The sequence below is a fragment of the Trachinotus anak genome, unplaced genomic scaffold (assembly GCF_046630095.1).
Source record: "Trachinotus anak isolate AG129_WGS33_773 ecotype Australia unplaced genomic scaffold, CSIRO_AGI_Tana_v1 ptg000019l, whole genome shotgun sequence".
Lineage (NCBI taxonomy): Eukaryota > Metazoa > Chordata > Actinopteri > Carangiformes > Carangidae > Trachinotus > Trachinotus anak.
Genome location: NW_027273870.1, coordinates 24598610 through 24624397, shown reverse-complemented (window position 1 = coordinate 24624397; position 25788 = coordinate 24598610). Strand labels below are relative to the sequence as shown.

General features: G+C 42.1%; 1 protein-coding gene and 1 long non-coding RNA gene across 3 annotated transcripts; one reads left to right on the top strand and one right to left on the bottom strand.

Moving 5' to 3' along the window:
* Positions 1–164: 164 nt before the first annotated feature.
* LOC139636987 (uncharacterized) lies at positions 165–9781 on the top strand. The gene is made up of 4 exons (XR_011694511.1): positions 165–4145; positions 5547–5647; positions 5798–6163; positions 6243–9781. It is a non-coding gene; the product is annotated as an uncharacterized lncRNA (long non-coding RNA).
* A 9056-nt stretch (positions 9782–18837) lies between these two features.
* LOC139636849 (neuropeptide SIFamide receptor-like) lies at positions 18838–25587 on the bottom strand. Of its 2 annotated transcripts, none has more exons than XM_071505218.1 (3): positions 23715–25587; positions 21765–23339; positions 18838–20377 (listed from the first exon to the last, which is right to left on the bottom strand). In XM_071505218.1, exons 2-3 carry the CDS (start codon positions 22655–22657, stop codon positions 19384–19386), a joined length of 1887 nt encoding a protein of 628 aa, XP_071361319.1. In that variant the 5' UTR covers positions 22658–23339; positions 23715–25587; the 3' UTR covers positions 18838–19383. The 2 variants fall into 2 exon arrangements, with proteins under 2 accessions (XP_071361319.1, XP_071361318.1); XM_071505217.1 differs by having other exon boundaries at positions 23763–25587.
* Between the last annotated feature and the right edge of the window lie 201 nt (positions 25588–25788).

The following is a 25788-nucleotide window of genomic DNA, read 5'->3' as shown; positions in this document are numbered from 1 at the left end:
GTGACTGACTTCAAATTAACAGGAAACAGTCACTGACTCTCGTCAATGCTAATACTGTACAGGATAGAAAGAAATTAATGAACTGTCTTGCACCTGCCAATAAAATTTAAGGGAAACAAGTATTGCCAAAAGATTATATACTTAATTTTTGGGTCAATCAATTAGGGTCAATCAACCTGCACGTTGCTCCTCTGTTTTCCTCGAGCATTGCAGCTGTTTTCTGCAAAAAAGTTAGTGACAAGCTGGTGAATATAGTGGAGCATTTAGCCACAGAAGTTAGTGGAGACTGAAACATTGACAAATAGAGAGTGAAAATTGGACTTAAATTCATCAAGTAGACACAAACACCACTCCAAATGAATGCTAATGTTGCTCCATGTTAATGAATGTGTAAATTAACCACTGTTTGCTAACATATTCACCCTCAGCATCAACTTAAATTACTTTGTTCCACTGCTGCCAAGTGACCAAAAGAAAAAAAGAACAGTTAATGCATGTGTTAAAACTTGATATTGACACAGTGGCCAAGTACAAGACAGGGTTTTAAGATTTAGTAATAGTGCAGGACTCACCTTCTTTAATGTAATATATGTATTACGTGATACGAATTTGTACCGGGCAGCTGTGAGCAGTTGTAGAGCAGGTTGTCCATTGATGGCAGGGTTGGAGCTCTGATTCCCAAATCGTCCTGTCCGCGAGCTGAAATGTCCTTGGACAAGACACTGAACCCCAAGGTGCCTCACTTGTAAGTCACTTTGGATAAAAGCATCTGTCAAATGAGTAAATGTAAAATGGAAATTTAATCAAATTACCAAAAGCCATACGGCACAGAGTAAAGCAGGAGTTGTAGGCGCTTTGCCTGGTTGGTAATCCAGCTTTGTCTGTCAGCCACCTGAAAAAACAGCATGAGTGCAGCAAGAAAATGAGCTTCTCCCAGAGGTCACCAGCCATTGTGAGTGTGGAGTTGGATGCTGCATGGGAAGCTTGTGTAGGAGAGATCTCTGAGGGCACAGTAAACTAAAAGGGTTGCATTTCAAGTCTGGAGTACAGTCAAACCTACTCCCAGTTGATGGAAACAGTCCCTATACCAGAAGAATTTAGTCTCTATTACAGAAGGTCACCTCTTCCACCACCCTCTCCAACTACTCGTCTCCTGCTACCCCTGAGGTGACCAAATCACCTTCCTCAGAGCTCAAGGCCCCAAAGAAGACAGCGTATCTAAGCCCACTCTATCATCTTCCCCAGAGTGCAAGGCTCCAGTGACTCACAACATGGACTGTTTGTGACCGACTCCTCTCCATCCAACCTTCAAATTAAAACCAAACAATCACTGACTTTCTTAAGTACGCTACTAATTCTGTACAGGATAGAACATAATTGATGAACTGTTTTGGACTTACAATCTGCTTAACAAAGAGAAAGAAAGATGTTTTTCCAGAGATTAACTACTTCAATTTTTTGTTTTCTGATATGTTTTTTAAAGGTATTTCAGTTATTGTCAATTTACCTCCCTGCAGCTCTTGTGTTTTGCATTAAGAGACAGTATTGTCAGTCAATATCACGGTTAGTGGTAAATAAATTTTACTCTGCATAATGACATCTTGCAGTATTTTGTCACTCTTCCAGAGTGGAAGCAATGAACAGGGGGGACTCCAGAATTTTTTAAATGGTGTGGCAATGGAGGCGACCAAGAACAGAAATCAGAAATAATATTTTATATATGTTTAAAAATGTCTTAGAAAACATTGGGCTTGATTTTCAAGCACTAGTACTCCAGAAAAGGGGGGTAATCATATTTAGGGCGGGCAGTGCCACCCCGTGCCCACCCTTTAGACAGGCCCCTGGCAATACATGTACAAAACCTGGTTAGAGTTAATTGGTACAAAGCTTAGATTCACCAACATCTAGATGTCTAGAACGTCAGAACAAGAGTATTACATTCTTATTACACTTACACAGTGTACTACATAAAGGCAGGTTCATCGTCTCAGATCCCAAGGACAAATCTGATTTCCTGGGTACAGCTGTGGAGAGAAGCTGTATTACTTTGGCAGTTTTCAGTGGTAAATTTTAGGATTTATGAAGTTGCCCACTACATCAAGCCTGTGGCGAAGAACATAGTTCTATTTACCCGACAGTGAGCAGTCACAGCGAGCTCAAGCTTGGTACAGCAGATGCGTCCCACCTGGTGAAATGTGGCAGCAGCTTAATTTAGATGGAAGCAGACAGAAAAACCATAACGGCAGGCAGCTGAAACACAGTGATCTTTATAGACTTCATAATCCTCACAGTCTTGTGTACCAACAGTACCTCTATAACTTTTTGGATGACCAACACTGACGCATTTTAGCTTTTTCTGCAAAATAGTCCATCCATAAAACACAATCATGAAATGGTCACCATGATAAGTTGAACTGAGGAATAAACTGGTCTCCAGTTTACTTAGCAGGCCTTTATGTCTTTGTTTAAGGATGTAATCAGAGGTGCTTAAACTTAAGCTTCACTAATCAACAATATTAGACATAGATTTCATCAGACAAGCAAATGCAAATGTTAGATGTCTAAATAGGCAACTGTTTGTTAATATATTAGCTTTATCAACTTCATAGGGTAATAATATGTCAGTGTATGTTTACCGCTTGTTCTGCTGCCTCCAAGTTGGCAAAATAAAAGAATGTTGGTTTAAATTATTATAAAAATTTGCACTGTTTTAAAAATTCATTTATTAGCCACCAGTCAATCATGACCAAATAATTAATAATGATCTGCTATAGATAAGCTAATAATAATGATATAAACATGATAATTACAATTACCAGTTTATTGATGACTTACACTGTGACTTTATTAGACTTACAATATTGTATTCAAGTGATTGTTTTAAGAGGCTATTAACAAATGGTGAGCAAACAGGCATGTTGCCAGCCACAAAAAGCTTTAGAAGACTGGTTTGAATGGAAGCCAATTCAATCCAAACGAATCTCTTTGAAGATTCCAGTTCAAGATGGTCAATGTCTAAATTGGTTCATTCTACCATGAGATCTGTTCTGCTTGTTGCTGACTGTTTCTACTTTCTCCTCTCACTTCAAAAGCTGTGTAATATTCCAATATAACTTTAAAATAAATCACAGTTTCTCTCATACCAATAGAAAACACATGCACAAGGTCACTGAGGTGTGAAATTACCTCATTGTGAATTAATGCATATACTTTTACTTGAGTCTTTAATTAGATCCCAGAGTTCAAATATAATTAGCTATTGTTAGAACATCCAAATGAATCGGCGGTCAAAGATATTTATGTGATGCAGGCTTAAATCAGGGGTGGAAAGCGTGTTGCTATTCCTTCTCTTACACCACTCTTTCTTATCTGGCACTGACACATATTGTACAGAACTTTACTACCTTAAAGAATCCTGTGTAATGAGGTGACTTATCACAAGGCTCTTTAATTAAAACTTCATTCAAACTTAAAGGAGGTTTCAACAAAGAGATGATTAGTTTAGCTTTGCACCAAGACTGAAAACAAAAGGCATCAGTTAGCCTGACTCTCCAAAGTTTAAAAATCCACCGACCAGCACCTCTAAACCTTAATAATTAACATTAATCTTGTCTGTTTAATCCGTAATCCACAAACAGAAACGTAAAAACGAAATTCACAGTGAGTTACATATGATTCTTCACTAATAACAAACTGGTGGAAGCAGCTGACCAAACACATTTTCACTGAATGTCATGGAAAAAAATAAAACCTGCACAAATAAGAATTTGTATTGAGATAAAATTAAACTAAAAGAGTGTTAAAAGGTACAAGATTTGTGATCTAAATCACTACATTTGTACAAGTGGATCACTTTAAAGCAACACTGTGTAATTTTTGCTGCATTTCAGCAATTTTGAGTTCAAGTCGTAGTTATGAAATAATGTTTGAAGGAGCTATTTGTACATTTTCTCCGCTGCCAAATGTGATTTCTTGCAGCAGGTGGTTGTGATTGCGCCGCGTTTTCAGGGCAGATTGGAGGCTAAAGTGATGAGACGGGCCAGGGTTAGCTGGTTAGCATGCTAACTTCAGTAGAATAAAAGACGTGATAGAGACTAGGGTTAGCACTGGTGTTGCTTTCCTCTGCTGGAGACAGCTCATCGCTGGTAAGGAAATTAAGTTTGATGCTGAACTCGCTTGCTAGCTTACTAGCTAACTAGCTTAATGCTAATGTTCGCTATGTAGCGATAGCAAAATTTACAAGTAGCTCCTTTAATGCTAAATTACTATTTAGCTAAAGTGATATTTGGCTTTTGACTACAATGATGAAGTATTTTAACAGTGGCACAAGTGAAGAAGAGTCATGTCAACAAACTTACTTAGTAATGTCAAACACTATCAACAGCTACCTACACACTGCTAATATTAGCTAACATTAGCCACCATAAGCTTCTGGTTGCACCAGGCCCATTAAGACTGTAGCAGCAAAACCCTAGAGTGTATTTAACTGAGCAGTAGTGCATGCATTTCTTTTTTTTTTTTTTTAATTTCTTCTTTTCAAAGTTACACAATCCTGCTTCAAAGTCAAAACTGTCACATCTCATTTCCACTTCAATACACTCTGCTATTCATATGGAGCGGCTGGACAGCAGAGGTCATGGACATCATGTAATCAAACATACATCAGGGGTGAACAATAAGGTGTGGCTTGAAGCATAATCCCTGAAGAGAAAAACACATTACTCCCGCTACATCCCATGATCTGTGTTTATTACGCTCTTTTGTTTATTGTGTTGAAGCTCTTAATGTTGAGATATGGGCCAATATCTCTCACACCAAGGATGTTTACACCTTCAGATTTGCGTACACAGATCACATGTACCCAGTGGCAGTGACTAGAGGAAATGGGAGGATAATTGAGAGTAGTTTTGTACGAGTTTATAATAAGACAATGATAAGCTGTTTGTTATGAATATTTTGATAATAAAAGCAAGGTACACTGCAACAACAGATGAAAGGGAATATATTAGGAGAAGAACGAAAAATTAAAAATTAAAAAGCAACGGGTGCAATAAGCTTGAAAAGGGCAATAAAATATCTTAGGAAGCCAGTATCTAGTCAGGAACACTGAGCTCAGGGTAAGATGACACAGTCTGAATACCACAGATAGGGGGTGTACATCTCTGAATACACAATGGCTAAGATGCATTAAGAAAAAGTGATGATGTACAGGCCAAACAAATAACCCGGCTACCTGGACGTGTTGCCAGCTCTCCTTTCCAGGCTTGTGCATGGCCAGTGTGAATATGAAACAACAACAAGAAGGAAGAGAGGAATTCAGGTTGAGCTCAGACAAACATTAGGACTGATTCAGAAAATGCAGCTGACAAAACCCGCTGTGCTGGCACAGCAGGAGCGCTGTCACAGAGAGCTGAACAGTTAAACCTGCCTTAACTTTTGCAACAGTCCAGTCAAATATCAGCCAGCTACACACACAGTTAGTCAGATTACCTTCTAGTATGTACCATGCGCAATTTGACTACCTCTTTTGTGGGCTTCCTTGCAAGCATCAGGATGATGGAGCAAATTATTCCTGCTGTGAGTTCTCTACAGTTGTTAAATCCTACAACAAAAGAGGACAAATTGTTATGCACCGTCTCCGCCTCTGGTAAGTTTTTAAACTGGACCTTCTAATTTGCACTGTATTTCTTTTTTTTTTTCTCACCCATAGCAACACACAAACACACAAACACACACACACACACACCTGCACATGCTGTTGTGACTTTTAATAGTGCTATTTTTGGTCTGAATGCAGCCTCGGGGAGGAGGAGTGGAAGACTAGAGGGGAGACACACAACCAGGCAGCAGCTGTCATCAGTTTTGAGAGCAGCAGTGTGTTGTTGGGATGGATATCTCTCTGCTAGGGTCACTGCTGCAGCCGAGTCAGGGGGCTGGTGACTCTAAAACCAGACCAGGGCCATTCCAGACCACCTTGTTAATGCTCTCCTTACCCTTTTAAAAAGCTGACTACACCTACCTTGTAAAGGAATTAAATCCTGCTAGTAGCTGTGCTAGAAAACTGTGCTTTCCCAGAAATGACCACTTTGACATTTTCCACCAGTCTCATTTTCTGTAGGAAGAGTAGAGAAGACAGATGACTGATGATCTGCACCCTGTTACTGCACGTTCATGATAATGTGAGTCTCCCATAAAGCAGAGGGGTGATTTAAGCTAACAGACATTTCCTTCTATTTTTCCAGATACTTGGCCGGACACTTGGAATGTGTTTTTTTGGCAAGTGAAGAAGACCTACACAGTAAACCCCAGATCTACAGTACAAGTGATCTACTTATTGCATGTCCACCCTCAGGTTCCCTCCTTTTACATCCATTCATCCACCTTTTAAAATGCTTGTGTTGTTCAGATTCACAGGGAGCTTTGATCCAAGAACAACTGTCACTGTCCTGTCAGCAGTTTAGAAATCTTTTATAATCAGTAAATTTGAATCTCTAATTTATAATTTTAAATTTTAATCTCACTTCATTTGTGCAAATAATGAGGATGGAAGTGTTTTGTCACTTGTGATGACACTGTTTTGTTTTGCATTCACCTAATTCAAATTAAAAGAAAATCCTACAATCCTAAAACGTGTTTAACCTACCACACACACAAACACACACACACACAGACTGTGACGCACATGTTGTTTCATCCCATTGTATTACATTCTGTGACTCAGTGGTGAGTTCATACAGCAACATTTTGCAGGACAGTGAACAAAGATGCACACACACACAAACACTGACATGGAAGCCCACACATAAATGCACACTTAGAGACCCATGATTGACTTGTGTGTAATCTTTTTTTTAATCACCAGTGTGTGTGTTCAGTCTTTGTATTGAACTGATGATGTAAACCTCCACTGTATCACATCACTGAGTCAGAACAAACTGAGCAGAGTCTGACATGTCTGCTTAGTCGATGTATAGGAGGACTGCTACAAAACTGTACATCATATATACATAAGATAACATCCAACCATATATTACATACTAATGCATCTCATTCCTACCCTTCAGACTTTCACTTTTTTTCTCAGTATTATGGAAACCAGCTCTTAGAGACTAGAAACATGCTTGGCGGATATGATCTAACACAAGGGTCCACTTCCAAAGCTTTCAGCCGCACCTTACAGGTCTTCTTACAGCAAACAGAGGTGACTCAGGCATGTTATAATTAATGTGTGTGCATGAACAAGTGGTTGTAAATGGGTTAAAAGCTTCAATGCTATGGAAGTGGACCCTTGTGCTTGGAATATCTCCACAGTCGACAATGTGAGCAGCTCATCATAAACTCTTGTTGCCTTTTATATCAATTACTTTTTAAACAGTAGCAAGCATAAGCATTGTTTTGGCATAAAGTGTCCACAGTGTTCTGCTAATGGGCTTAAAGAGTGACAGATCAGTCTTTGCTGACCTCCAGTGGTTAAACTTGATGTACAGGTGTACACTGTGATGTCACTGTAGGGCGTGGTTACAGGTGCAACAGATCGCACACCCGACCTTACCCAACCATGCACCACGCACCCCATCTTGGTGTGTGTGCTTGGGTGCTGGTCTGACGTGAAACATTGCTCTTCAGTCTGCTGTTAAGTTACTCTTTGAGCCCAGTGGGAGAGGTGTGTTAGGTTTCTATACATTCAATCCTGTCAACTCAACTCAGATCTGCTCATGGCACAATGGAGAGAGATCATAGAATACAGTGTGTGAGCTGAATTCCCACATATTGAGCTGAACTTACTCACTCATGCACTTTCATCTATGTAAACCTGTACTCATTCACAGACCACATACAGATAAACAGCAGAAGACTAGACTGCAAAATGTCTTGCTCATCACATCTCACTCCCCTGCAAAATGTGCAAGTACATTTTTGTATCTATGCCTTTATTTTGTTAAAACACTTGTAGTATCATAATTTGAGATTCAATACAATGTGGGCTCCAGCTTTTTATTGAAAGACACAATATGTGTATGATCCCCACATTTCCAAATCAGAAAATTATCTTATGGTGCAGCTTAAAGTAAAATATGCTAATTTAATTCACCATTACAGTCCCTGAATCAAATTCAGAGGGATTTTTACAATAGAGTTACTGTGGCTGAATTACTGGCTTTTTAGCTGAAAAACAGGAAACAGCTATTTCTGGAGCTCGTTAGTCTCCATTAGAGTATTATAGGGATTGGCTGCAGCTCAATCACCGAGCAAATCTCACCAGGTCGTCTCTTTCTTTTGGCGCCAAGTCAGAAAAAAAAGAAATTGTTGTTTCTGCTTCACTTGATTCAGATGTTGCATATTGGAAATCGGTGACAGAGGTGACACACCAGAGTGGTGGCAGAGTCTCCGCCATCTGGGGAGCACTGCCCTTCACTTCAGGGTACGGTGAGTCCATCAATGAGGAGAAACTGTCAAATGTTTGAAAGCAAAAAAACGTTCGATTTTTTTATCGCTCTCAGTATCCACCGGATCATCAAATAGGAAGGCAAATCACTGGCAAATGCACAGTTTCCATCACAGTTGATGCATTTGGGAAAATAAGGAAGTCTTATCTGCAACTCTCAGCTTCATTTCTGCTTGAATGAATGTGTGTTTGTGTGTTTGTGTGTGTGTCTGTTTGTGCTGATGCAAGCGTTGGCAGGGTTTGCTTTGCTGACCACTTACGTTCTCTGTATACAAGCCTGTTCAGTCCACTTGATGTACTCATTTCACACTCCCAAGATCCACTTGGGAGCTCGTGTGCCTTTGTTCAGACTATAAATGAGACAGAGCAACAAACGGAGAGCTTAAAGGTTGACTGTCAGCTCTCATATGGTCTGACGGCCAGCTCAGTTCTGAATGAAGGGAATGACGGTCTGATAGTGCGAGTGGAAGTGTGAAAATTAAGTGAGAAAGAGAATAATTATGTGATGATGCAGATTTGCGTAACACCTGAGGTAAAATATGTGTGAATGTGTGTGTGGAGCTGTTAATGGGCTACACATGTGAAGATTGCAGAAGCATTGTGTGTGTGTGTAGAGATTTTAATAAGGGCGCAGATATGTCCACTAGTTCAGTTAAAAAAAAAATTTAAAAAAAAGCTTTTTTCATGGTCAAAAGTTGCAAGGAATTTCCAGTGTTTTGCTCATGAGCACCTCTGAATTATTTCTAAATTCCTGTTTCCAGTTTCCAGTCTTTAGCTTTATGCTAGGTCTTGCCTCCTTTCATACAACAGTAGAGTATGGACAATAGCAATATCACTCAGTTGGCGCTCTGGTTGATTGCCAGAGAGGTCCAGACCATCGGAAATAGCCTCAGCAATTCTCACCTCAAACAGAGTTTCATCTCAGTAGGTGATCAGAAAATACTGGCACTGTGCAAAACACAGCAAACTGAACATCTCTAGAATCAATAGTTACTCCATTTTCAAACTAAAGACGCATCAGGACAACGTTGTTTCTATTGGCAGATCATGTGATTTAGCAGGTGAACTCTGACCTGCAAGTCTACCGCAGCCAGATGGAGTCTGTTCAGCAGAAGTGAAAGAAAAGCTGAGTGAATATTTGCAAAGCAGCCATGTCTCCTGATTATAAAATTTATACACCACTAACCTGAAACAGCAACATGTTTTTAAAAAAAATGAATACCACACTGATTACATGTTTTTTAATCAACAGATAAAGATGTTTGTGATGAACACATCTGCAAAGTCACAAAATGTTCACATGAAACACATCCAAAAAATATTCATTAGCTGTAAAGGTTGGTGAAAACAGCAAAAAGTTTTTACGCTCACTTGAGGTGCTTTTTGCCCTTTTCAAAAAAGAGTCATGAAAACACCTTTTCTGAAGAAGTACTGACGTAGCATGACTGATCAGCTGTTTATGTTTCTAGAGAAGAAGAAGAGGCTGTTACCAGTGTCTTCCCATAGCCAATACCAGCTGACACGAATGAATAATTACAAGTCACCCAATTGAAAAAAACCCGTCATAGATGAGCCAAGGTGACTGCTTTTGTCTCTTCTCCTTCAAGTTTTTTTGGTGGTTGTCAAACAACTTGTTTTTTTCTGGTTAGCGACCTCTACTTCTTCTACTGTGTCTATTACAGCCATGTGAAGTCTATGGGGGAAAGATTGTTGTCTTGGTTAAATAATAAGAAGTCAGTGATGACGCAAAACATGTTTACTTTTTCAATATTTAACCAAAACCCAAATTTTCCCATGACCAAAGTGTTGAAGCTTAAACCTTGCCATAGACCGTATGCAGGAAGTTATTTCAGAGTCCTGCTCTTTGCCAGTTACATTATCCACAAAAACAATTACTAAAAACCATTAGTAATATGTAGAAGTAATTTTAAAGTTTGTTCTTTTAAGGCTTAAATTAGGTCATTTTCAATGAAAATGGTTCTTACTGTAGTATTTCTGTATTTGACTGTGGTTAGTGACAGTACTCAGTGTGTGCCACAGACTGTGAACGCATTTGTCAGTTGGAAGAAGAGAATCAAGAGATGAGTGATGCAAATGCAGACTGTGTGCGTTTGCTGTTTAATTAATACCCTGTATACACAGCTCTTCTTAAATGCTGATGTGCAGGACATTTGCAAACATGCTTTAGAACTGGAGCAGAAAGGTGCAAGACCCAGCAAACTTTAAGGAGCTTTTGAATCACTTTTCCTCACACTGAAAAAAACCCCAAAAAACTAGAGAGGTTACCCTCTTGGGCCTAAAACCAGACAAATCCATAAAATGTTAAGAGGGGACAATGAACTCCATTTAGTTGAAGGTTCATAAATCCAGGACATCTGGTAGTGGCTCTATAATTGTTTTCCCATCACCCAGTTTCCTCAGGGACTCAAAGTAAAACACCTAAACCAGAAGCATACAGACTGTGCTGCAGAAATACCAGAGGAGGAATTTTATTCTATATGCTTTATTCTATGCCTGCAGGTGTGATGGCATAGCCAGACAGCAACAACAGCTAGAGGATGAATTACCATGAAATCCGTTATACAGATATCCACGGTGCCCGAAGGATGAAATGCACTGACTTTGGTGATTTGGTGATTTGAGGTTGACATTTGGGTTTTAGAGAAATATAACAACTATTAGATGCTTTGCCCTGATAACTTCCTAGTGCCTTGGTTCATTACTAAATGCCTCATGCATCCTCATCTTAGTGCACAGCACTGACTCTGTAAGAGTTCAACTTCGTTTCCATCTCGACCTGTCAAGTCCATTCAGTTTAATCCCATCACAGCTCATTAGCTCCAAAAGTTTTAAAGTTTGCCAATTCACGTTTGTTTACATTCACACAGGGACGCTAACACGAGTGTTTTGGCTCAGCTTCGTCTTACCACAGCTGGCACCACAGTTGTAGTGAGCAAAAGACAGCGAGCAAAAGATGAACTAGCTAAATGATGAACTTGTGAGTTTGTGTGTGTGTGTGTGTTGAGCTTGAGTCTGTTTGAATAAGGAAATAAAGATAAGAGTTAAAGTTAAAGTTAAAAAAGTGAAAGGAGCAGCGAACAGTGCTGACAGTTGATGGACAGCATCAGCTATAAGAATCCAATTACTGAGAATGACGGATTACACACAAAGCTGCCAAATGACTGAAGTCATTACAACAAGCTGCAACAGAGGCCAGCATTTAAGAGCTCGCTGCACTGCTGACGTCCTGCCAAAGCTGACAGAAGGCTTCCCATATTTTAATTGTTTATAATTACGGAGATAACAGTCCCGTTTCAGTAATGCACAAAGTGATATCTATATGATTACACACTCTTTATTCAACACTTTTTCTGCCTCCCACACTTGGCAACCAAAAACACACACAGTCACACATACAGGGATTTCACAGTTGGCTTGGATTCAACAATTACGTAAAATAAATTTGTTAAAGGAAGAATTTAAGATTTAAACTCAGACAGACTTATGTTGGTATCCAAAATTTAGCAGGGTAATGTCGTCTGTTTATTTGGCTAAATTACATTTGGCGGACGATGACCTTCTGCTCGTCTGGTCATACCTCTAATGTCTCAGTTGAGGCTGAATGAATCTGGTTTTTGGAGATGATGTGATTGAAGAAAGGCCGAGCAGGAATCTTTAGAGAAGGAATTACACAGTGTTAGTAAGTTCATCCGGCTCCTGCTTTTTTATACCTGCTGAGACTTTTTCACCGTCCTGCCAGGGTAATCCACATCTGAGGAAGTTCTCTTTAAATCTGGTGCTTCCACTGTCTCACTCAATATCCACACTGATGTTTTAGTTCAGCTTTTTCCACTGGAGTGAATCAATATCACAGCAGCATTTGCGTTGGTGTGAGACCGAGGGTGAAGAGTTTATTAAAACACAAAAGCAACTAAAACCATCAGGGACAACAGAACCAACCAAATGATTGACAGTTGTTCATATCTATTTGCCCACAGCAACTGAGCACTCATTGCTGTTGAGCAATGAAAAACCATGCAGCAGTCATGAGGCGTCCGAGGGGAGCAGTCACTCCTGCTTTGGCAAAACACAGATATTTGAATATTTGTTGTTATAAAAAAGTACTTTACACTTTAAATGTTTTAACACGTAAAGGATTTTTGCATCTTATTTCCCCATGTTTTTGGGTGAACAAAATAGTTTGAAATGGTGCAGTATTGAGCAGGATCAGAACACCTGGCAACCACAACACTGTTGCTGTAATGTAAACTATTATCTGCCTCCGCCATCCAGCCAGGTTGCAGGAACTATGGTCACAATCTCCCCTTCCTGAGTTCACTAATGGCTAGAAGTGTTTTTGCAGAACATCATGATGTCACAGTGAAGTTGACCTTTGACCACCTGGGTATAAAATCTCATCACTTAATTTTATCCTTGTAAAGATTTGAGTTAAACTGTGTCATAATTAGCATAAGACTTGGTGTGTTATGGCCAAAAACATGTTTTGTGAGGTTAAAGTGATCTTGACATTTAACCTTTGTCCATCAACATCTAATCAGTTCATTGTTCTTTGTGTTCAAAATGATTGTTTGTGCCAAATTTCAAGCAATTCCCTCGAGGAGTTGTCGTCAGCGCGGAGGGAACAGTCCATTAAACTACAGGAGCAGGTTGTCATTATATGTTTCTAAAAACATTACAGATAGGATTCCTACAGAGTAAGATCCTTTTTGTTTAACCAGAGACAACTGTTTTACAGCTACCAAACACGGTAATTTAACCTCACGGAACAGCAGAGTCGATGTAATACCACTGCTTCAGCTTTACTGAAGTAAAGTGTCTGAATCCACCACTGAAAGTCACGAGTTCAGGAAGTGGTTACCCAGCAACTCCCATGTTCTGCCAGGATTACAGGTACATGAATTGTAATGTGTGGCCATAATGCAGGTTGGTGAGCCTAATGGTTGGTTGGCTTGCACCATGCCAAATTGATACTCAGTTAATTGTGGAAAATGTGGAAAATTTCAAAATATGTCATAATTTCTACCTCACATGCCTGCAGCCCGAGAGTCTGACCCCTTATGTTGTAATTTTGTGAGTTTATTTTCTTCGCCTGGCCTGAGGAAACAGGTTTGACTCACCCTTAGCTGCAAGACTGTGATGCACACCCACGGGACACAACATCCTCCTGCGATCTGGTGGTGATAACAGCTGGTCTGGCTTCGGCTTGTCTGCGGTTCAGGTTTTATTGTGGGTAAAATTGTGAATTGAAGAGTTCCACTGGCATCTGATGGATGAGTTACATTAGAGTAGGGAGAGCACAAAATAAAATCAATAATGGCTGAATTCCATTTACTGTAGCTGATACAGTTTCAAGGTCCTGGTATTCAGCATGCTGGCTCACTGTCACACTGTTATGACTAACTGCGACAACTGAATAGACCAGAGCCATCCTTTATGTGATTAGTCTGTGCTTTGCCAGTCAAAATGTCTGCTGTCACGCAACCTAATCTACCGAGCTCAAGAGACTTACAAAAGTTTACACAACAAAGCTAATGTCTGTTAATATGTGATGTGTCACACTGTAGTATGTGTCAATCAGAGTTCAAAACGTGTGCAAAACAAAGAAAAAACAAACTCCTTTGTGTGTGGGAGGGGTTGCAGTGCAATAATGAGCAGATGGGTGCGGCCTTTAACAAACAGACAGAAACATTGATAAAAAAAAAACACAGACATTAAAAACATTAAAAAATTGATGTCAACACTAGCAAGACACAGTCTGCTATCAATGTTTCATTTTGAACTATGGTTGATAAATTTTTTAGGCAAAAGCAACTTGACATGTTGTCAACGGCGGAACACTGTTTCCCGCTAAAGGGGAAACAAGGAGGAGGAGGACGAGGAAGGGAAACAGGCTATTGTTGGCATGGTTTCTAACACTGGTACAGCAATGACGCAAGGAGAGATGACTGAAACGGAAAGAAGAAAGAAGAAAGAAAAGAAGGAATGGCAGAGAGGTGGGGGGGGCGGCAGAGTGAACAGAGAGAAACATAGAATGATGAAATGATGTGGAGGAAAGATATGAGCAGATCAACAAGACCGGATGTCTGAAGAAATGAACGCAATCATGAGTTGAAGTGCCTCATTATGAGTCCTCGGGATATCTGAAATTGTGGAATGAAATTTTGTGTGTGTGTGTGTGTGTGTGCACGCCCGCCCGTTCACATCCTTGTGAGTGGTTCAAGAGACTATTGACAATTTCCAGAGATGCCCTGCTGCGAACTCTGGTCCCTGCAGGTTGTACATTTCATGCAGCTGCAAACTGGCTCTGCCGAAAATTTCATCAGTCATTTTCTCTTGAAGTGAAATACATTTATTTCGTCTTACATGTGTATGAGGATAACGTGACAAATTTGCAATAAAGTTTATACGGAGGGAGGCACAGCTAGAACCAGGTGGTATTTTGATGCTGAAACGAGGGAGGTGAGCTCACAAAAACAAGAGGAGACCACTCTCATCAGCATAGAAACATTTAATCATTAGCCTGGGTCAACAGCTTAGAGAGAGAGAGAGCACATAGAGCCACCTGCAGTCACATCACTGTGATCCTTCATGCTGCTTCAGGCAAGTGTTTTTGTGACCATGGTTATGCTGAGAACGTGCAACTGAGGGGGAAGGAATACAACCCGATTAAACAAGCACTTGAAGAAAGGATGAAACATTTAAACATAATATAAAAGTAAACATTCATAAAAACTTTGATTTGATTTGTAGCGATTCTTCCCTCTGATGAGACAAATCTACTCAAACTATGGGAGATTACCAGCATGTGTGTCCGTCCTGTTGACTGGTGACTATAGCTGTGACCCAATTCAGGGGCGGCATCCTTCAGAGGCTGCATTTGAAGACCGACTGCATCACAGCGGCGGCACTAGGCTGTCCCATTTCAAAGGCTCCTTCAAATGCAGCTGAGAAATGCAACCTTCTTTTCTTGGGGCGAAGGATCTGATGAGTGGATCCTTCGTGGCCCAACCTATTCCAAAATTAATTGCGTGCTGGTAATGAAAATAACATGGCAGCAAATAATGCCAGCAGAGAGCCTGAGGATTAAGTTTTAATTAGTATTTGGTTTCAGTTCAGTTCAACAATTGATGCTACAACTGTTAAAAAACCAAGGGCCTTAAAACCACAAGTTTTTGTAAAAGAAAAAAGTTGTGTGTCAAAGTTGCTAGGCGACAGGCTCAACTGGTGATGCAAAGCGGACTTCCTCTGTAAGCCAGACCTTTTTATTTCAGTTCGGCCTTCACAGTCCACGATTGATTGAACGATGCTGCCCTTGAACTGGAATGAAGCTAATGACCGATAAACAGCATTGGCTATTCTTCGATCCATAAAGAATACGTCAACATTTAAGTCACAAAGTCCTCCAGTGTGGAGGAGTGACTCTAGTCCGTCTCAAGCAAACACAGGAAGTGGTGTGACACTGTATAAACGGCCATCAAGTCCACAGAGGCAGGAGGTCAAGGCGGCTGGATGCGTCAACAGCATTACCACAGTTTGCTTCACACCTCCTACTGATGGTCCGTGCCGATTTCTTTTCATCACGACCGTGACCAATTCCTTAACTTATCCAAATGATCGTCATTTTTGCAGCTGCTGTTTGTAAAGGGGTGTTATGTCATACCGCTGAATCAGAAAACCCTCGTACAGTCTCATCCTGGAGGGACACTGCAAACTAACTACATAATTTATCATTTAAGCTGGACGGCTCGTTAGCCTCACAAGCACTCAGCCACTTGTCAAGAAGATAGTGGAGGATGACTCATCTGACCATATGACTTTTTTTCTTTGTAGCTGAAGCTCCACCCATCTGCGCCTTAATTATAGACCACCTTTCTGGGTGACTCTTACCACTTTGATCCAAAATCAGGTTTATGATGATAATTATATCATGCAAGTGTCTTCATTTGTTACATGTGTTCCCTCATTAATTCGGGTTTTTCCTTGAATTTGTCACAAATCTGAATGTTGATAATGATGTTTCTGGATGCACATTTTGGCCAGTGAGAGAGGAAGAGGACTGCAGGCTTGCAAGAAGGGATGTAATTGTTTTAAGAACATTAACAGATCTTTGTTCAGAGGTAAACTCCACAGGGTACCTCTGGGAGAAAACCATCCCTGAAACTTCAATGTCTGAATATAAGCCTGAACCTCACCCAAGGCTTCAACAAAGTGGTTTCATTCTCTGAAATCTGTTTGCTAATTTTCCCACATGGTGAGCAAGTACAATTATAAAATGAAAATGCCCGAGTTGTTCTGCAGTCACTAATCAAACTCATGGAAGAGCGATGTCCATTTCCCAAACTTGGGGAAACTGTCTTTGAGTGACTCCCTCCTTCAGCTTCTCTGTTAACTCATTTAATAGAGGAACGGGAGCTTCCCACAACCAAATTCAGATCCCTTTAAGATTTCATCAGGCCTAAGGCGAACAAGAGAAGATTGGACAAAGGATGTGAAGACTGCGCAGAAGCCTTTTATCTGTCTCTTTCAAGCCTCCCGCCGCTTTTTACATCTCTATTAGCTTAAGACAAAGTTCTTCTAAGAACAGCTGTGTTGAAAGTTCTTTTAAAATAAATCCTGTGACGTTTCAATCGCAGTTACAGGTGACCACAGACAAAACTCCTGCTTTTTTTTTTTTTTTTTTTTTGCTTTTTTTTAATGGAACACCAAATGCACATAATCGAGTACACATGCCCTCCACTGACACAGTGCAAAACTGAGAAAGAGAGGGAGAGAGAGGTAGATGAAAGTAAAGAAAGGAGGAGAGATGACAGACAGAGTCACAGCATAATGGCACTGAGATATTCTACAAAGCGACCATATCCAATGACATAAATTGGACAGTTTCAACACAGTTTGATGCCTTGAGTGCTGCATCACTTCTCCGTTCGCTGCGAGGACAAGAGTGTGATTAGCAGCTTGATGTCACAGCAGCTCATGCTATTCACCACCTCTGTCTTGGACACAACTGGAAGCAGCCTGAGGGTAAATTAGATTTTGTCGACTGTGTGCATGCATCTGTGCATGCTCAAGTGTGTGTGTGTGTGTGTCTGTGTGTGTGTGTTTTAGTTCTTCAACCTTTAAAGCTATTTTGGCACCCAGTTTCAGTACTTTACTCAACGAGGCATGTGCTGGTTTAACAGGCAGCGTCTCTGGTTGGACCAGTGCGCTCCTGTGATCAAATACCAAAACGGATGTACTCTTGTGTTGTTCTGTTGCTCGTCACGGCACAGTCAGTGTAATATTTGCAATAAAAGACATTTTTTTAAAGGGTCACGTCACCCAAATTGAAAACAAATAATTCCCCTCTCCCCTTTAGTGGTATCCAGACGTAACTAGAAAGATACTTTGGGGTGATTCGTTCAGGTTTTGAGATATCCGTCTCTGAGATTTCCGCCATTCAAAGGTAAATGGAAGGTAAATCTTCACTGGAGCTGCCTTCAACTCAGGAAATAACCCCTAATAAAACTGCAGAAAAGGGTCCATGTATTATTCAAAGTAGCAAAAACATTGACAACCTGGATGCAGGATTCAAACAAATTTTCAAAACAAGTTTTGTAAATGTCTTGCGTGGAAGCAAATGCATGCAGCGCATTGCTTTGGTGACAAATACACTAAATATAAACACGATTTTGTAAATAGAAAAAACTCCACAGGGCACATTTAAGTGGCATGTTCCCTCACCAACAACCACAACTCCGCTGTTGACTGTAAATGATGTTATACTGATGGGGCAAAATACCCACCACCCCCAGAGCCACCACCCCCACCACCAAATAGAAAACAGCTAACATAAACACAGTGTCAGACTGAGGTGAAATGGCAATTCTGTCAGCTTATTGTTGTTTCATCTTAAATGTAATTATTAAATCCTGTGACAAAATTACATTCACCAAAATCACATATTGCCAGATGCATCAGAAACATCAGCGACACAAATCAAGAGCAAACTGAACGTTTATTATTAGAAACCACTTAAAGATTTTTTGTTTGTTTTGGGTGTTTTGGGTGAACTGGCTCTTTAAACTCCCTTTGGATGAAGTAACCCTGCTTATCTTGGGCTCATTTTTTTGAAAGCTGGGCCAGGTATAGAACTGACATAAACCTGAAAAGTTGAAAGAGCAATACCACAGCTATTACATGCAAATCAAAACTGTTCACCATGTTTTGAATTTTTCCATTTTCTGCTTCACATATCACATATCTGTCTCATATTCCCTGTGAATCATCTGTGTGACTGCACACACACGAGCAACTGGTACTGCATATCTCACAGACTGCAGACACTGATAGTGATGTTAACCTGTGAAGCTGTCAGAAACACAGACACTGAATTGTTAAGATAAAGGGCTTTAACCTTTCTGTGAGCAACAAATACAATTCTAACCATGAGCCAAGCAACAAGAAAATGAAGACAGAACTCATCTCACTGTACGTCCTGCTGGGTTAATGTCTTAAGCAGATGTAGGACACAACTGTGACTAGCAGCTGTATCGCCTATTATATGACTTGCATATAATATCAATGCATCCTTCTTAATATTAACTGTCTTTGTAGCCCACGGCTAAATAACACTGTAACTTCTCCCCTGCAGGGTTCACTCCATCACTGCTGCCTCTACCTGCCTGAACCTGAACGCATCGGTGCAAACATCATTCCTGGATCCCCTGTGCTTCAGATGGTACAGAGACACTACTACACGCGGAAATGAGAGTGTAGACCAGATCAGTTTATCCTCAACACAAACAATGGTATTTGCAAGGGATTAACCCACACTGTCAACTGCAAACTGTGCACCTGGAGTTGCGTGTGTTTTTGCTGCCTGTAGGACAAAAAGAAAGAAATTCCTCCCTGCTGATACTTCAGATAATCTGCAGCTTTCACAGGCTGGTCATATCGGTTGTTTCATCCTCCCTGTCTCCTACCAGACAGTAGGCTTGTGATGTTTTGCTTCTATGCTGCCCGGTGGAACAGAGAACGTGTCTGCCCATGGCAATGTCTCTCTTATCAGCTGACAGACCATATTTTCTGTCCCCTGAGTGCCTCCTCAAAGGCAGCACATCTATTTCCACAGACTCTATTCTTACAGGTAATGATCCAGCATTCTCATTCACAGAGTGTCTTCTTGTTGGTAGGACATCTGCTCTTTGTATGGAGTGCTGGAGTGTGTGGAGCTGGCAGGGCAGCAAAGAGGTGTCACACACACTGGGACTGGACCGACACCAGTCTGAGATGCTGTGATCGGATCCCGCTCGGCTGTCTGAACTGTCTCTGACCTTCGGTCCCAGTCCCTGGCTACAAGCCAGGCTCAGCAGCTTGGGGATTGTAACCATGGATGCAGACGCTACCACAGCACCAGTAGCAATGTGGCGGCGCTCACCATCAGTCACTTTGGTGTCTGCAATCACTGCGGCAGGAGACGCCACCGCAGCCGAGCTGGAGAATGAGGAGGAGCCGAAGAGAGCCGCGACTTTCTGGTAGTATCGCGTCCGTATCACCTTCGCTGAGCGGTACAGATCCCCTATGAAACAGTAACAGATGGGGTTAAGGCTGGAGTTTGTCAGGCCCAGCCACTGGGCAAACGGCCTCGTCTGCAGCAGCCAAGACGGTGGCCTTTGCTCGCAGTCGATCCAAAGGTCAACCAAGTACAGCGGCAGCCAGGACACCGCGAACAGCAGCACCAGGCACACCACCATCTTGGCGATCTTCTGACGGGTCTTGAGGCGCGAGGTGTGCAGAGCTTGGCTGCGAGGATCCAGATCAGCAAAAGTGGATTTTTTCCCTCCCCAAAGCCGCCTGCCTGTTAGGAAGCCTATGGTGAGGTTAAAGGTCACCGGCAGGCAGTAGAGCATGACGAACAGTAGCACATTGTATCTGTAGAAGACAAGGGGAATATTTAGGGTGAGATACTGATTACTTTCCTTCCTAAAAAGATAAACATATATGAAAAATATCTCTATTATATCCATTTGTAGGTGTTGAAACAGTAAAGATTACACACTCCATACTCATACTGTGTAGAAATGCCCTTTTATCACAGCAACAAAATGCTCTATTTGAAGTAAAGAACTGCTGCCTGGGTACAATTATCGGGAACACAATGGGCTCTTTACAAGAATATTTAATTTGCTTCTGTTTTTGTCAATAACATACAAGGCTGACAAGATGAGGAAAATGCCTGCGCTCACAGGTGAATAGTCTTAATATTCAATAAAAACTAATCTTTATCTTGTTGACACAGTGGAATCTGTGCATCTGATGCAGTGCTCAGGATCTGCATTTTCAACATACAAGGCTCCCTATGACAATACCATCCCCGGCAGCACTGTCTTTGACCTCCCAAGAGAATTAGATTGGAGCGTATCTGTAGACAATCAACACTACTTCACACTTTGCAGCACACAGTTGCAAAGTGATTCACGGACAATAAAGCTATAATGGTGCAACAGCTAAAAAGATTAAAGCACAGACTGTACACAACCGAAGTCATTCTGAGCCACTTGCCAAGGCGTGATTAAGGAAAAAGGGACAGGGATTAAAAAAAGGAAACAAAAAACTGTCTCTAAACCTGTGCTTGAAGTGCAAAACAGAGCTCGTTTTGACAGCACAGCTTTTTAAAAACCTCTCAGGTTTGAGAGGCAAATCCATCCCCATTTAGGAATCTCAGGGCCTTGGTGCAGCAAACCAGACTGTGAGAGGTAGCTGGGACAAATGAGGACTGATCAGACACTTGCTATATGTTGCCTCACGTCTTGCTCTTACACACACAATGCAAAGACTACAGATGACAACTAGCTGACAGCCCACCTGCATATATGTTCTGTGCCTGCGAGCGATGTCATAACTAGTAACTATTTTGATTTGTGTTTGTGATTCAAAATGTATCACAGAAAGACAAAAACAGCAACCTAAGCCTGCATCTTTATGCCACTGTAAAACATAAAATGGAAATATGTCTGGCACAGTAAAGTTTAATTCACTCTCTCGCTTTCATTGACAACCTCCTCTGAGTCAACACGCTCAGCTGGTCACTAAGAGCCGGTTACTACCACCTGGGGCTGGACAACACCAGAACGAAAAGCGATGGACGTCCATACTCAACCACAGGCCAAGAGCACTCACAGCTGACTCTCAGCTTGGTGTGTCAGGACCCTCAAGCCCTGTTTCCAGTGATGATGATCATTCATGAGTCTGAATCCTGTAATACAGACTGGGTCATGCACATACATATATATACACCGCAGTCTATTGGGGCACCTACCCCTGTTTAAGGCGATGCTGAGGCCACTCTTCCTGACAGACCAAGATGGCGAAAGTCCCAAAGCTGATCTCCCGCCGCCGGTTCATCACCGCAATAGGAGCACACATGATCGAGGACACCGTCCACACCACGGCGACAGTTGCCAAGATTCGGCGGCGGGTAAACATGGAGCGAGCTTGCAGAGGTGACTTGACGCTGTAGTAACGATTCACGCTGATCACCGTCAGCGTTAACACGCTGGCTGAGACAGAGACGGCCTGCGTGAAGGGCACGGCTCGACAGAGGAGGTCACCGTAAACCCAGGCCGTGTAGATCTGGCTTCCCAGAGTGATGGGCATGCACACACACACCACGGCCAGGTCACACACCGCCAGGTTCACCAGCAGATTGCGTGTGGCACTGACGCTGGCCAGCCGCCGGCTGCGCCTGTTGGTGAGGACACGCAGGGACATTAAATTCCCAATGAATCCCAAAATGAAGGAGAGGCAGTACATGATGGTCAGAGCGATGGTGCTGGGCTCATGGACGGTCCACAGCAGCATGCTCTCCAGATCTGCCAAGTCATTAGAGGAGAGGGTGGGCAGGGACAAAGGAAAGGAGGAGGCGGGTTGGTAGACAGAAGTGGATGTTTGTTGATAGGATAAGGAGGAGGTGGTGGAGAGAAGAGGGGAGGGAAGCAGGGAGGAGAGTGCAGTGAGGGAGGAGGGAAGCAGAGATGGCAGAGGTTGACTGAGGGAGGCAGTTGGGGAGCTTAAGGTGGAGGGCAGCATCAGAGAGCTGTGGAGGCTGTAGGTGTGGTTGAGACTTTCCTGAGAGCCGTCATACTGCCGCAGTGGAGAGAAGCTGGGGTCCACTGAGCCCCAGTCCAACGGCTGGTCCTGGGACTGATCCATGCTGAGCAGTCGCACCACAGGAGGGGCTCAAGAGGAGAATGAAAATCTCTCCGTGGTAAGGCTCACTGTACAGGTTTCCCTTGGTCCTCATTAAGATCCATTCAAAGACACGGCTTGTTAAAAAAAAGCAAAACACCAAAAAACCAGACGCCAAAAAGGTGTGAAATCCTGAATCAAAGACATCACATCAGTTGTATGTTTCAGTCTCGTGCTCTGTAGGTCCTCGTGTTCTGTGTGGGTAAGAATTTCTGGAGACAAATGTAAATCATGGCCTCACATCTTATGATTCAGCTGTGGTCGTGCTGCTGCTCAGCACTGGTCCCAGTGCAGTCCTTATGTAACATATGTACATTCATCCCTCCAGGGAGCGGCTGTCTGAACCTGATAATCCAGCACCTGCTGTTAATAGACTTCCTCACCTTCAAGGAAGGTAAACCTCATGCAGACACCCTCGCCCCCTCTCCTCCTCCACCTCCTCACACCTTTTAGTCCATCACAGGGATGCAATCAGATCTGCTTTGAGAAACAAAGGTATCAGAGGCTGATTCCACCTGCAGCTGTGTTAACAGCTCTGTAGTAAACCAAACAACAGCAAATAAGACATTCCTGGATGGAAAACCCCCGAAAAGCTTTTAACGTCTCCTCACACTGTGTTTGGATCAGAGCTGCCCCCAGTTCAGTCCTGGAAACACAAACAAGGAGCAAAGTAAGGAAGGTTTCTGCTTGGGAAACAATCTGAGTTTTAACAATGGTAAAGAAAAATGCCTGTAGTAGGCTAAAGCAATAATATGAAATATTCACTGATTAAATGGATGTAGCAGGATGTCACTCCCTACAAATGGCCTTTTTCTGCTTTTGTAGACAGATTTCTTTGATGTATGAACCTGCAGAGTTAGTTCACCACCACCATCATATTACTGCCATTAAAAAGGGGGCAGAAGTCAAGTGTTGCACTGTAGAAACTTCCACCTAAGCCGCAGCCTAGAAATGACATGTTTTACTCCTAAGTGGATAAGAGGCGAGGAGGAGCAGCTGATTGCAAAAATAATGAGCTCACCCTCAGGGAGCAGAAAATCCAGTCAAATTTCAGTTATCGTCCACTGACCGTGTGCGGATCCTCTTTCCTGCTGAGAGCCTGGAGCTGTTACAGAGGCGGCCAGGTGCCGACTGATGGAGAGGAAAAAACACGGAGACGGTGGCAAAGTTGCTCCTGGATGGCTTCCGGTCGGTATGCGCGCTTTATAATCCCAGTCCTTTGAGTCCCGGGGCCGCGGAGGGATTTGTTGTCTGGAGAGCTCCTGCCGACGGGAGCGCCGAGCCCGTCCGCCGCTGCAGGACTGAACATGGGAGAGGAACAAAGTCAGGGAGGGAGCAGCTGCTGCACACGCACACGCACACGCACACGCACACGCAGCGCCGCGCAATCAACCGCACGGCACCTATGTCGCTGCAGAAACCCCGTCATCCGCCACTTTACACTTCTCCACAACTTCAGATTTCCGATGCAACTCCGACTCTCGGAACTAGGGACAACTGGAGTCTCTCTGCTCTGATTGATTATTGGAGCCAAATTGCCAATCGACTTGGAGCCAGCTTATTGCCCCGTCATCGTTTTGCCAACAACGACCGATAGGCTCTCTGACTAAATCAATCGAACACATTGATTATTATTTAGCCGTTTTTCTATCAGACTCCAGTAACCACAGGACTCTCAAAACAAATGACTTCGTTGCCACGGCCAGGAACAGAAACATGCCTGGAATAAGAATATAAAACAGCAGACTGTGTGTTCGGTTATATGCACATTGTAAATGTTTTGTATGAAAGAAAACAAACTGTATCAACTTCATTTGACTATGTTCCCCCCCGACACTTCCGTTCAGATTGAGCTGCCAGTCAGCATTAGAGCAAAACTTTGTCAGGTCCTCATGGAGCCATCAATCATGACAGTTTCATTATTTCCCACAGCCCCAGAAAACAAGCAGGGCTCTCCTGCTGGAGTGATAGCCCACTGCCTTTCCTAAGTTTGCAAAAAGTGCAATGTCTAAAATTAGGCTATTTGATATGGAGTGGACCTGGGGATTTTAGGGTTGCCAGGTTTGCCAGAGGGAAATATTCCACTTTTCGCTGCACTGCACTTTTAGTTACTGGTTAATTTTCAGATTAGGATTTTACATACCAAAACATGCAATCAATGCAATTTCATAAACAGGATGCATTCTTCTAGGTTAAACTGCTGATAAGCAGAGAAAACACAAGAGCAAAAGTTTCATGACAGTGAAAGTGATGTTCAATCTCATTTTTCATTCAGTTCCTGAGCTTGTTACCTGATTGGCTGCAGCTCACCTGTCTGTTGGATTAACAGAACACATTTATGGCTCAGATGAAATTACTGAACACTTGACCACTGAAATTCAGATATAATATCAGTTTATGTTAATTCTGGCCAGTGACAACAGTTTCAAGTCAGTAACATTTGAAATGTTTTATATGAGCGACTGCCACTGCAGCTGGTCAGCGATGCAGTATCCACCATATTCCACCATATTCCAATCTTTCATTCTTTATCATGATAACCAACATTTTACAGAAAACACACAAATCTGGCATCTTGTAGTCGCTGCATCTTACCGGTACAACAGAGGGGAGTTAATATGGCAACATCATTTGAGACATGTAAATATATTGGTAGGGACATGTCCCTACTGTCCATACATAAATTTAAGCCAGTTATCTCCTCTTGCTCTCCATCTTTCTGTGGTGCAGATCCAGACAACAAAACTGGTTTCTTCTGGTGGAATCAAATGTTTGGCCTTGGTGAAGGTATGCGCCTCACTGGGTGCCATTGTAATTACCCAACAGGCTGAGTGCTCCTCATTCAGATGTGATTTACATGCATTTCATACACAAAGCTGCAACGCAATGTGGTTCATAAAACATGTAGATGAAGAAAATACACATAGGCTGTAAGAGATGCAATGTGATGAAATAAGAAAATTACCAGCATAATAAAACTCCATCCTTAACGGATTTAAAGTACACTATATGAGCATGTAGAGCACTTTGCTTGATGTCTTTTGTGTTTTATTTATCATTTGAGTATGAAAACTGAAATTTGTAATAACCCGGAG

Bases quoted from the DNA above. Each gene is read 5' to 3' on its own strand.
- LOC139636849 (XM_071505218.1), bottom strand. From the start codon at position 22,657: ATGGATCAGTCCCAGGACCAGCCGTTGGACTGGGGCTCAGTGGACCCC. The intron at 20,378-21,764 runs GTAGGTGCCCCA...TGTCTTCTACAG, and splicing joins CAGCATCGCCTTAAACAGGG to ATACAATGTGCTACTGTTCG.